This window comes from Rana temporaria, chromosome 5 (assembly GCF_905171775.1).
Source record: "Rana temporaria chromosome 5, aRanTem1.1, whole genome shotgun sequence".
Taxonomy (NCBI): Eukaryota; Metazoa; Chordata; class Amphibia; order Anura; family Ranidae; genus Rana; species Rana temporaria.
In genome coordinates, this window is record NC_053493.1 from 355,716,635 (window position 1) to 355,729,932 (window position 13,298).

Here is a 13,298-nt window from a genome sequence, read left to right on the forward strand (position 1 = left end):
AAAAAAAGAGCAACAATTATGAAAAAAACACAATATTTTGTACTTTTTGCTGTAATAAATATCCCCATTTTGTTTTCTAAAAAAGCGAATATTTTCCTCAGTTTAAGCCAATATGTATTCTTCTACATATTTTTGGTAAAAAAATCACAATAAGTGTATATTGATTGGTTTGTGCAAAAGTTATAGCATCTACAAAATAGGGGATAGATTTATGGCATTTATTTATATATATATATATATATATATATATATATATATATATATATATATATATATATATATATATGTGTGTATATGTATGTGTGTGTATATATATATATATATATATATATATATATATATATATATATATATATATATATATATGAAAGTCCCGAGCCTCCAGTGGCCTAATGGTGACCTCAAGAGTTAGGGAGAGCTGACATTCTTTCTTGTAGAGTGGGTTAACAGGCATGGTAGGTGTAATGCAAGATGAAATGATGGGCGCCAGTCACTTTTTGAATGCAAACAAAAGAGATTTATTGTCTCTTAACAAGCACTGGTAAAGGTTTTCTTGGGACTTTAAATGAGACCAGGGCCGGCCCTACCATGGGACCCGGTGGTACCATTGTACCAGGCGGCACTTTCAGGGGGGCGAGTTGCCGCCCGCCATCCCGTTCCGCCCGCTCCACTCCCCCTGAACTCAGGCCAGGCCTAGGGCGCAGCCATGGCCACTGGTTCCCTATCTCAATGTGACATGTGACAGTAAAAGTCCTTGCCGCTGCGCAGTCTTGTGGATGAAGAGGAGGAGGCGCTGGGAGCTTGTCGCATCCTCGATCATCCAACAGTTCTTGGGTCAGTAGGTGGATATATGTGCTCCCCTCCCCCGGCTCCTCCCCTTCTCCCGCACTCTGCGAATCTCCTACGAAGTACCATGTGCAGAGCGCGGATAATGGCCGCTGCTGCTGCCGAGCAGCTCTTTAACTTCCTTTTCAGTATGGACGGCCGTAGTGTGGAAGGTACTGTGCATGAACGAGGGCACCCGAACATCCCTGCTACCTGCCGCCCATGATGACCTCACACACAGCCCTAATGCTATGCCGCCACCTACTGTCTCCTGTCATCATTATGCTCCTCGTCACCCCCCTGTTCCTGGCATCCCACCACCCTACCTCTGAGGCCTGTCATACATTTTATCACCCACTGTCATCTCCATCCTCCCTGTCAGCTTCCTACCACCCACCCCTGTCATCTCCATCCTCCCTGTCAGCCTTCCACCCACCCCTGTCATCGCCATCCTTCCTGTCAGCCTTCTACCACCCACCCCTGTCATTTCTATCCTCCCTGTCAGCCTTCTACCACCCACCCCTGTCATCTCCATCCTCCCTGTCAGCCTTCTACCACCCACCCCTGTCATCTCCATCCTCCCTGTCAGCTTCCTACCACCCACCCCTGTCATCTCCATCCTCCCTGTCAGCTTCCTACCACCCACCCCTGTCATCTCCATCCTCCCTGTCAGCTTCCTACCACCCACCCCTGTCATCTCCATCCTCCCTGTCAGCTTCCTACTACCCACCCCTGTCATCCCCATCCTCCACAGTGACATTTGCACAGGTGGTGTTGTGGCAAGTGACAATCCGCTACATGTGGCAGGTGACGTGGCAAGTGACAATCCGCTACATGTGGCAGGTGACGTGGCAAGTGACAATCCGCTATGTGTGACATCATGGCAAGAGACAATCCGCAATGTGTGGCAGGTGACAATCCGTATCTGGTGACAAGTGACGCGGCAAGTGACAATCTGCATCTGAAGGCAGGTGACGTTGGCAAGTGACACACTCGGGCTCCCACTAATTCTGCAATATGGTGAGTTGAACTATTTTATTTTATATAACAATGTAATAATAGAAATAATGCACTTCAAGCATTTTTATTATCATTTTTTTTACTAGTAATGGCAGTGATTTTAAGCGAGACTGCGACATTGCGGTGGACAGGTCGGACACTTTTTACAAATTTTTGGGACTATTGACATCTATACAGCGATCTGTGCTATAAAAATGCACTGATTACTGTGTAAATGTCACTGTCGGGGAAGGGGTTAAATGTGTTCCCTGGGAGGTGTTTCTAACTGGGGGATGGGAATGACTGGAGGAGCAGAGAGATCTCTGTTCCTAATCACTCTTCCCCTGTCAGAATGGGGATCTGTCTGTTTACACTGTGGAGCGATCGTGGGTGGCCAGCTGACATTGCGGCCGCTGGCCATGCACAGGTCCTTTTTATACTCCTATATACATGTACAGAGCCATGACAGGTCCTTTTTATAGAGCCATGACAGGTCCTCTTTATACTCCTATATACATGTAGCCATGACAGGTCCTCTTTAGTTATCATGATATAAAATAATGGATGTGTGGGTATTTTGGTGGGCGTTTTTTTTTTTGGGTGGGGGGGCAGAATTTCATTCTTGGTACCAGGCAGCACAATGTCTTGGGCCGGCACTGAATGAGACGCATGTTAACATGCATCTCCATCCCTGTTCAGTTACATAAAGAAAGAGGGTCGGGACATTAAATGAGGTGTGTATGTTGTAGCTAATCGAAGGAGTCAATATGAAACATGAACAAGTATTTATTTGTTTGCCATGATTTAGTAGGTACATCATGGCAGACAGTACATGCGATAATGGCACATAATATAACAAATCCTGTACCTAAATCATTTACATGTTAAAAACATAAATAGATTAAACAGTAGTATTGTCCTCAATAATGAAAAGATTATAACATAACAGATATATCAACGGTATTGCCTGGATCCATTAACAAGCACTGGGGGAGAGAGGGTTAGGGTCTGAACACCCTTAGGCAGATGCAATAGCAATTGTCAGACTCTGAGACAAAATAGGCAGACAGCTATATAGTTTGAGGGTCTTTAAGCTGTTTGCAGCACTGTATTTGTAGAACTACTGTCTCCTATGGCAAATGAACTTGTAGGTTGACTTCAACACAGATCTGCACACATACCAGACTTGGTTTTCACGTTGTGTAGGACCTTCAAATTCCAGACGCCCGCTGGATCCCCTTCCACAGCTTACCCCCTGTACACTCCAAGCGTCACCCACGCTACCTGCTGGGTCCCTGGCTTGGCTATCGGCTAACATGCTGAATCCTCTTCAAGTGTCACCCACGCTCACCCGCTGGGTTCTTGACTTGAACACTGAAGCTTTCCCAACTTGTTCACCATTCACGGCTAGTGAAAAAGGTTGCTCTGGTGCTTCTTCAGACTTCACAAACCTGGCCTCTGATAACAGGAGTAGTTGTCCCTTCCTGGTGACGGTGTTCCCTGCTGCCTAGGGTGCTTGGCCACTGATGTTCCTACTCTCTTCTCTTTGCAGCAAGAAACTAAGGGCCAGATTCTCGTAGACTGGCGTATCTTCGCGGCGGCGTAACGTATCTGATTTAAGTTACCCTGCCGCAACTTACATGGGCAAGTGCTGTATTCTCAAAGCACTTGCTCCGTAAGTTGTACCCCCTTCCCCCCCTCTCTCACAAACATTTATTTTAGGTTTTGAATTACCTATATGAAGCCTTTTTAGTCTATGCCGCATTTTATTGTACGCCGACATATATTGTTTTTTCTCTACTTGTTTTTGATCAGTATACACTCTGTTATGGATATGTCCTCTGTATACTTTGTTTAATCTTCTAATAAAAACCTTTGATTGAGAAAAAAAAGAAAAAAAAACATTTGACGGCTATGGATGCCGAATGATTGACTCGGAAGCGCGCCTGCAAGGTAACCCCTTCGGGAGAGCGCTTCCCAGAGGGGGTTATCTAATGCAGAAAGGAGCCGTGAGAGCCACCGTGGGACCCCAGAACAGGTGGATCAGGGCCACTCTGTGCAAAATGAACTGCACAGTGGAGGTAAGTATGATATGATTGTTATTTAAAAAAACAAATCTTTAGTGTCACTTTAAGATGCAACAATTGATGAAAAAAGGTAAAAACTCCCCCCCTCCAACCTTTCTCCAAGATATACACCATTTTACTACCTGTAGGACATATATCTAGGTTTTTCATCTACATTAACAGACTTGCCAGTGCCTACAAACTACACTAATCTCCACATATGTACTTTATCAGCAGCACATTGTTAATATGGCTGCTGTTACCTCACACGTTTATAGTGAGGGGGCCGTTTTACCCAAAAGCCCCTTTATTGGCCCTACTGAACTAGCTGACCTAAGTTCAAAGGCCGATCACTGTATTATGATTATGAAGCCCGCCTAATTCAAATGGGGCGTGTACCATTTAAATTAGACGCGTTCCCGCGCCGAACGTACTGCGCATGCTCCGTTTCTCCGTTTCGAAATTTCCCGCCGTGCTTTGCGCGAAATGACGTCGCCCGGACATAATGTTTTAAAACGGCGACGTGCGTTACGTCCTTTTGTATTCCCGGACGACTTACGCAAAAAAAAAAAAATTTAAATTCGACGCGGGAACGACGGCCATACTTTAACATGGGCTGTCTATTTTTACACCACCTAAATAGCAGCCGTAACTTTGTGACGGGAAAAGCCGACTAGCGATGACGTAAGAGAATGCGACGAACGCGCGTACCTTCGTGGATCGCCGTAAACAGCTAATTTGCATACCCAACGCGGAAAATGACGCAAACTCCACCCAGCGGGCGCCGAAGTATTGCATCCTAAGATCCGAAGGTGTACGAAGCCGTACACCTGTCGGATCTTAGCCAAATGTAGTCGTATCTTTGTTTGTGAATTCAAAATAAAGATACGACTCGGCAAATTTGAAAATACGCCGGAGTATCAGCAGATACTCCGGCGTACTTTTTCTGTGAATCTGGCCCACTATTCCTTTATATTGGCTTTTGAAATGTACAAATGCAACAATTTAGAAATGGGAGGAAAGGTTTAACACTGTAAAACACTTTTTGATAGACAAATAGTGCATTTTTAATAGAGGTATATACTGTATTTATTGGCGTATAACACTCACTTTTTTACCCTGAAAATAGAGGGTAAACTGTACCTGCGTGTTATACGCAGGGGGCCGTGGAGAGTTTTTTTTCCCCTGAAACCTCCTAAAGTTAGGGTGCGTGTTATACGCCTGTGCGTGTTATACGCCGATGAATACGGTATATCAGACCAAAATGAGGAACAAATGAGGAGGAAAAAGGGACATTGTTCCAAATCAGGGACAGTCCCTCGAAATCAGGGACAGTTGGCAGGTATGCATTAGCTGGGTCTACAATCCTCAAACATACAGGTTTGACAGAAACCCATCCCTATTCTTTAGATTCAGTTCCTCTAACATTTTTGTTTTTCTGAATCTTTAAACTGTGTTTCAGACAGAGTGTGCATTAACAGTATTGGCACGATTTCAGCTCCAGGCATGGAGAGACTGTTCTGTTTCAGAGTTCTGTTATAGCGTATTGCACACCATGCCCCACCTCTTCTAGACTGATCCTGTAAGTGGGAAGGAAGCTTATCCAAGGGCACTCATGTATGGTCACATTACACGGCAGCGATTCCAGCTCTCAGGTACACAGGCTCTGAAGCAGAGTTACAGTGTATTGTGAGACTTTGCTTCTCACATATTTCTTTCTGAAAAGTTTGAGGCGAGAAAAAAATGGAATGCAGGAAAAGCTATTTTAGTATGCTTTTTAAACAAATATCAAGTATAGGCTGCTCAGAAATAAAAGCATGGTGTCTCGGAAGAATCCCTATCTTGGAGTGGGCTCCCAAGTACAACCTCCGAAAGAACCTGATTCCTGACTGCATCTCCGGAACCATGCTGACAGTTCACCAAGTGGCACACGGTACTGTGACTATCTAGCTTTATTTTCTATTTGTAATATTGCACATTCTTGTAAAGCAGGATAAGCAGCAGGAAACGACTTGCAATTAATAACTTCACCTTTAAGTAGGATTTCAGTAAGAAGTACACTCCAGTTTTTATGAACACCATTGTTTTCATTATTTTTATTCTTTGTCTTTTATCTCTAATAAGTTCCCATACACTTGTCTCATTTTCAGCAGGGATTCAGGTGTTTTGAATGAATATGTTCTCTTTTAGTAAAGCATTAGTTTAAAGAACATCATCATAGAGACAGTATTATAAGGATGGACCTAGCTCTGTACCCACACAAATGTTTTTTTTGTATTTTTGTAGCATGTAGTTTGTATATGTTAATGTTATATGTATGAATAACTTGTGAAATTTATAATGGTTGTTGATTTTAAGAAGATTTTTTAAGAAAGTATGTAACGTTTTTCTATTTATGTGAAAACAATAAAAATAATTTAAACATAAAGTAAAGCATCTCTTAAAATAAATGTATAATGGTTTTGCTTATTTTCTTCTTTATGTATTATGGTTAAGACTCAAAAATAGAATTTAAACCATATGATATTGCATATGAATATTTAGTATTTTCACTTTCAGCCAACTGGTAAAATCTTAAGGCTTAGTTCTGCTTTTTCCTGTTCAACCTTTAATAGCTTTGTTAAAATATGCCTATTGTTGATAGAGGTCAGTAGCTCAAGCTGAAATTTAGACATGCATTATAACAAGCTGTGACAGACCTAGCCGTGACAGAGGCTTTTGGAGGGGACTGAATGCTAGCCTCTTGCCTACCGATTATGGGCCCTGACATTTGGGGGAACGGTGCTGGTTGTGAGCTGTATGCCTGGGTACCCTTGAGGTGGAGTTACTTTGGATTCAGGTCCATGTCCCCCCAAGACACACAGATTCTGGGAACCCTGTATATGACATATTAGAAATAGTGACTGATTCATAATGTTGGGACACATACTGTTTGGAGATGCTAATGTCCACTCCAGCCACCTGTCTGAGGAACCTCCTCATTAACTGTATACTGTATAAGACTGTATTCTTGTTCTAATAAACTGTCTGATGTTTTACCCTACACTGAGCTACAACTAGTGAATGGGAAAGCTAAGGGGTCTTGGATTGTGTGGTACCGGACAGAGGAAGCATTTACGGCGGACAGACTCATCTTGAGTACAGTGGTCTGTCACACAAGCCTTCACTTATTACCATAGCTTTGCATGGTTGCAGGTTGCAATCCTTCCTCTCTCCGTAATATATAAACCTGCCATTTAAAGTGGTTGTAAACCCCATTTATGAAATCTGACCGGGGCACATATATCTGTAGTGTTTACTTATCTCTCTCCAAAGTTCTAAGTCCTGTGTCTTTCTGCTGCTCGGTTCCTCTGTTATAAGCATAACTTCTGACAAGTTCTCTGACACAGGAGATAAGAGAACCTGCAAATGTGTGTTGGGGAGGGAACTTAGAGACAGACAAGCAGAGAGCTGGTATATTCACAGTACAGCTTTGCAAGTGTCTTCATTCCTCTGCCTATGTGGAGGGGAGTATGTGCCTTTCCTCCAATCAGCTCACACAGAGTGTATGCCCAGACTACCCTACCACTGCTAAAACAGGAAGAACATTTTCTAACAGAATGTGCACTTTCTAAAGAATTTATAAAGCTGAAGACAGTAGATATACATGTAAAACTTATGTAGGGAGATTTGTTTCATCCCTGTGTATCATCTGAGGCTGTTCACTTCACTGGGTATATGTGAGGGTTTACATCCATTTTAATTCCTTGATAATTTACTTTTTTTTATATTTTGTGTCCAGCTTGTTCCTCCTCCAGTCATCTCTACTTGTGCAGCCCCCAGGGATATTGATATCACTTTTCCTAGGAGGCTTTGGGTACATTACAGAGGCAGGAGGGCGAACCCAACCTTGGAGGAGGGCAGACCTCACATGCATCACGGGGTCTGGCTGTCTGAGCCCAAAAGGGATAGCCAGGTTCCCAATGACATCAGAAAGAAGTTGGTGGCACAATACCTGACATGTGGTGCTGGAGTGGTGGGTCACAGACAACAGTTGACTGGGTGTGTGAGTGTGTTTTTGTGGATACCAGCAATGAGAGGGGTTACAGGGGGGGCACATACACACAAGGGGGCTGAAGTTCCTTTAATAAACCAGAAGAGTGTCCCCTCTTTCTCTCTTCCCTAATTGGCTGCTTCTGAAATTCTGTGAAGTTCCCTGAAATGTGTGCTGTGCTTTCTTTTTAGAAAACCCTTAGTACTCTGGGAATCCTTTCTCACAGCTGTTTCCTGTATTGTTTTTTGTAAAACTAAAAAAATATATAGACATAGTAAACATATTGTACAGCCAGCTTACAGCTGTAATAAACCCGAAACGAAAAAAGTATTATATTGCAGCTTATCAAGCATGAGATGCGGTGGCTGTATTTGTTTTCTTGTCTTTGACTTTTTTCTCTCTGTTTTCACCCATTGATCTGCCCAGTAACACACCTCCTGTATTAGTGAGTGGGGATGGGTTGAGTTGAACATAAGTTCGACTCTAACATCGGGTGTTCATTTGTTCACAAACAAACTGATCATATGGGGCGTTCGTGGCAAATTTGAGCGCTGCGGAGTGCCCCATAATGCGCTGCGAGATAGCAGTGAATTGACGGATGCTGATTGCGAAAGCATGTACCTGACCTGCATGCTTTGCCAATCACAACACAATCTGCTGTGAGAGCCATGATTGGCCAAAAGCATTGTGCCTTTGGTCAATCATGGCTCAGGGGGCTAAGTCCACACCCCACACTACATAAGGCTGCTTACACGGCAGCCGTGTACAGTGTGATAATAACATGGAGATGAGAACTTGAGTTAGATTAGGCAGGTTAGTTAGTGGCGTGCAGACAGTTTAGTATATATATACCGAAAAATATATAAGATGATCACACTCCCTAAGGGGTGTCAACAAATTAAAACAGCCCTAACAAATATCTGTGCATATTTGACTAAATGTGGAAAAAAATTAGATTATTACAACCCATATATAATGATATATAGTGATAAATAGCAAAATATACCCAGTTGAGGAATGAACACTAAACTGTGACTGTAATAATAAACACCCGTGATTAACTAAACGTGAAGTGAACGCACTACAAGTGCAAAAGAACAGTCTTTAAAAATAGTTCAAAACTTGACCAACAAAAAAGTTCATGTGTTTAAGGATCCAAAGATCTTCAACTTTTCAAAAACTTTCACCACACCCGACAGTGCTATGTGACTCCTCCCCCATCAGATGGACACTCACCGGATAGATATGCCTCACACTCTCGTGTTTTGGCACAAAAAACCTTATCAGATATAGGTGTTCCCGTCAATAAAGATGTAATCCAGATATGACATCCAATAAGTTTCACATATATGTCAGAGAGAGAAAAAAGGAAGTGCAAATAGTGTGATACCGTCAAGGGTTTAATAGCACACTAAAATAAAACTTCAAACAGTACACTCACAAACAAAATCTTGTAAAACAGCAAAAATGTCACATCAAGAAACTCCTTCAAACGTCAAAGATGGTGAGAAGCGGTCACCGCGGACCCCCGATCAGCGAAAAACAGTGAAACCAATTCTCCTACTCACGGCGCCAAAGATAGCTGTCAGATGAAGCTGCACATCCACTTAAATAAAAACTTCAAGCACACTCTGCATCCAAAAAACGCAGCATTCACTGGTAAAAATAGAAATAGACTGTGTGGCAATACCCCGACATGTTTCGTTATAAAAACTTATTCATGGGACTAACCACACAGTCTCTGATGGTTACCTTATATCTGATGTAGTCAGATCAATCAGCCTATCCTCACTGGGCTTATTTTTCTGTTCACTTATTTTTTAAACAGCAGCTAGGCATCATCTACTCCTCCACAGGCGCAACGGTGGGCGGCTATTAGGGCGCATTCTTTAGATCACCCATTGTCTCTAGTATATATATACCCCTACCCATTCACCAAAAAAGTTTTGACAATTCCTTTATTTAAAAGGATGAATAAACACCGGAGGCACAGCAGACATCATCACTGTCAGTCTGGGGTTGGAGGGGAGAGTTAAATGTATTAGCAGATTTAAATACATTACCATGTGAACTGATATATTCTTCTGGAGAGCTTGTGCTTTTGAAAAGCAACAGATTTGCCGGCTGAATCAACAAATAAAAATAGAATGAAAGCCTAAAAAAGGGAACTAATACAGAAAAACGTATCTAAGAATTGTTAAGCTGAAATATAATAACTGTTTGCTTTTGTGTTTAATACTAGGGTTGAGCGAACCCGAACTGTAAAGTTCGGGTTCGGTACGGACTTTGGGTTTTTCCCGAACCCGGACCCGAACCCGAATAATTGAAAAAAGTTCGGGTCCGGGATCGGAGTTCGGGAAAAAAAAAATGTGCGGAGGTCCCCGCAAATTCAATAACCAGACCCTTTAGGTCTGGTATAGATATTAAGGGGAACCCCCATCCGGAGCGCAGCATCCCCGACCTCCTCATCGCCGGACACAGCCCAGCGGAATGACGCGCTGGGGCTGTGTGACATTACTTATATAGAGGAGGCAGGGGCACCCGTCACTGGCGAAGCCTGGCTTCCCTCTTTTTGGGCTTCCCCAGTGACGTAGCAGAGGGTACGTCAGAGGGGGCGGGGTCACGTGACGGGTGCCCCTGCCTCCTCTATATAAGTAATGTCACACAGCCCGAGCGCGTCATTCCGCTGGGCTGTGTCCGGCGATGAGGAGGTCGGCGATGCTGCGCTCCGGATAGATCTTCTCAGCGATGGATCGGAGATGACCCGGACGCCGCAGGATCTTCTCATCGCGGGAGATCACCGTCGCAGGATGAGGACAACGCTGGAAGCCGGGAACGAGTGGATTTTTCAGCGCTGGAGTTTTTTTTAATAAAGGACTATATTCTACGGTGTCAGTGTGTTTTTTTTACAATACTTTTCACTTCCTTCGTGAAATGGTAGAGGTACAGTGTACCCCATTACCATTTCACACAGGGGGGGGGTCAGGATCTGGGGGTCCCCTTTGTTAAAGGGGTCTTCCAGATTCTGATAAACCTCCCGCCCGCAGACCCCCACAACCACCGGGCAAGGGTTGTGGGGATGAGACCCTTGTCCCCATCAACATGGGGACATCCTCCCCATGTTGAGGGCATGTGGCCTGGTGCGGTTCAGGAGAGGGGGGGGGCCGCACTCTGTCCCCCCCTCTTTTCTGCGGCCGGCCAGGTCAACGTGCTCGGATAATGGGTCTGGTTATGGATATTTAGGGGGAACCGCACGTCATTTTTTTTTTTAATTGACGGCGGGGTTCCCCATAATATGCGGGGACCTCCGCACATTTTTTTTCTGAAAGTCCGTGTCCCATTGACTACAATGGGGTTCGGAGTTCGGGTTGGGATTTTTTTTAAAGTTCGGGTTCGGACCCGAACCCGAACATCCAGGTGTCCGCTCAACTCTATTTAATACCACTATAAGTGTAGAATTACTTTAGCAAGGTTTTCTTTTACTTTGTGTTGCATCTTCAGAATGCAATGGGACACAGACAGCAAAAAGTAAAACTCTGGGGGTTTTAACTATTCCCTACTTTGTACAAAACAGCAACAAAAAAAAGTTTGGTCTATACTTACACTTCAATATTGATCTCTTTGGATCTATTGACTTGACATAATGAGACGTTTTCCTCATTTAGATTAATAAGATGCAATGAAACACGAATTTTGTCTCAAGTGCTAATTTTTGTTTTGGCTCCATAGGCCTGGCTTTTGCTGTGATGTCATCGGTTCACCCAATGTTTGGATTATATGGGTCTGTGTTTCCACCATTGATCTACGCCATATTTGGCATGGGCCGACATGTTTCCACAGGTGAGATCTAAGAGTTACGGAAGCAGAATGTACCCAATGATAAGAAAAAAACCTGGATGCCCTTTGCCTTCACTGTTGGAGATTTTGGACTGTCTAACAGTATCAAGTATGCTTGGGAGGTGTGAGAATATAGAATTAAAGCATGTATTCAGTTGGTTAGGTTAGTAAAAACTGCAAGTTATCCATGATCTACCTTAGGCCAAATAATAAGAAGAGTGGCACAAAGCTAAAATTTACGTTTTGGTCACCGATCCTCAGGAAAGGCATCGAATTAAAAATTCAGTTCAGCAACAGGCAACAAAATTAATAAAGGAGGGTGGATGACCTCAGAAATGAGCATCGGTTACATAGAATGCAGTACTCACTTTGGAGTATTAAGAGGGGATATGATTACAATCTACAAATCGAAGGTGACTTCAGTAACTGTTTACTCTTAACCACTTAAGACCCGGACCAAAATGCAGGTAAAAGACCAGGCCCCTTTTTGCGATTTGGCACTGCATCGCTTTAACTGACAATTACGCGGTCGTGCGACGTGGCTCCCAAACAAAATTGGCGTCTCCTTTTCTTCCCACAAATAGAGCTTTCTTTTGGTGGTATTTGATCACCTCTGCGGTTTTTATTTTTTGCGCTATAAACAAAAATAGAGCGACAATTTTGAAAAAAATGCAATATTTTTTACATTTTGCTATAATAAATATCCCCCAAAAACATATATACAATTTGTTTTTTTCCTCAGTTTAGGTCGATACGTATTCTTCTACCTATTTTTGGTAAAAAAAATCGCAATAAGCGTTTATCGATTGGTTTGCGCAAAATTTCTAGCGTTTACAAAATAGGGGATAGTTTTATGGCATTTTTATAAATTTTTTGTTTTTGTTTACTACTAATGGCGGCTAACAGCGATTTTTTTCGTGACTGTAGCTTGGGGAAAGGGTTCTTTACTGTTAGGGCATTAAAAATGTGGAGAATATACAGAGCTAAGGGAACTGTTAATGAATAAAAATCACACACACATAGGTTGAACTGGATGGACGTGTTTTTTTTCAACCTTGTAAACTATGCAAATATGTAGCAATAAAATTTTTACATTATTCTATCTCTTCTTATAAATTCCGTACCTTGTTAAAGAAATGTCTATAGTTACCTACACTGAGGGTGCTCCACACGGGGTCACATGATTGTTTCCTAGCGCCAGTCTTGGTGTAGAGGAGGGACTGCCAACAAAGCATGCCCTATAGTAAGCCTATGGGTGACGTCACCACGTAGGCATTGAAGCCATTGCCAGTGATCTCTCCTCTTCATGAAAGCCGGGCCGCTGGGGAGATCACATGACCAGACTGGAGTGCCTTCAGAATAGGTAAGTTTAGTCATCTTTCCTTTACAGTGTAGTTAGTGTAGGGCTTAGAATGGGGGTGGGAGCAGGTTTAGGTTTAGACTTGACTGAGCTTATACTTTCATATCTACATGAAACAAGGCCCTAATAGCCCCTCTACATGCAAGGGTTTGTCTCCCCTGGAAGCAAACAGGGAAGA

The 13,298-nt window shown here is 43.1% G+C and overlaps 1 protein-coding gene across 1 annotated transcript in view; it reads left to right on the forward strand.

Annotated features, from left to right (window-relative positions):
• The first annotated feature begins 5,458 nt into the window (after nt 1-5,458).
• The window catches only part of SLC26A7 (solute carrier family 26 member 7), a 93,849-nt gene continuing 86,009 nt past the window's right edge, over nt 5,459-13,298 (forward strand). Inside the window, exons 1-2 of the mRNA XM_040354619.1 lie at nt 5,459-5,823; nt 11,653-11,763. Of these exons, the coding sequence (XP_040210553.1) occupies nt 5,634-5,823; nt 11,653-11,763 (301 nt within the window). The 5' untranslated portion in view covers nt 5,459-5,633. The remainder of the gene's footprint in view (nt 5,824-11,652; nt 11,764-13,298) is intronic.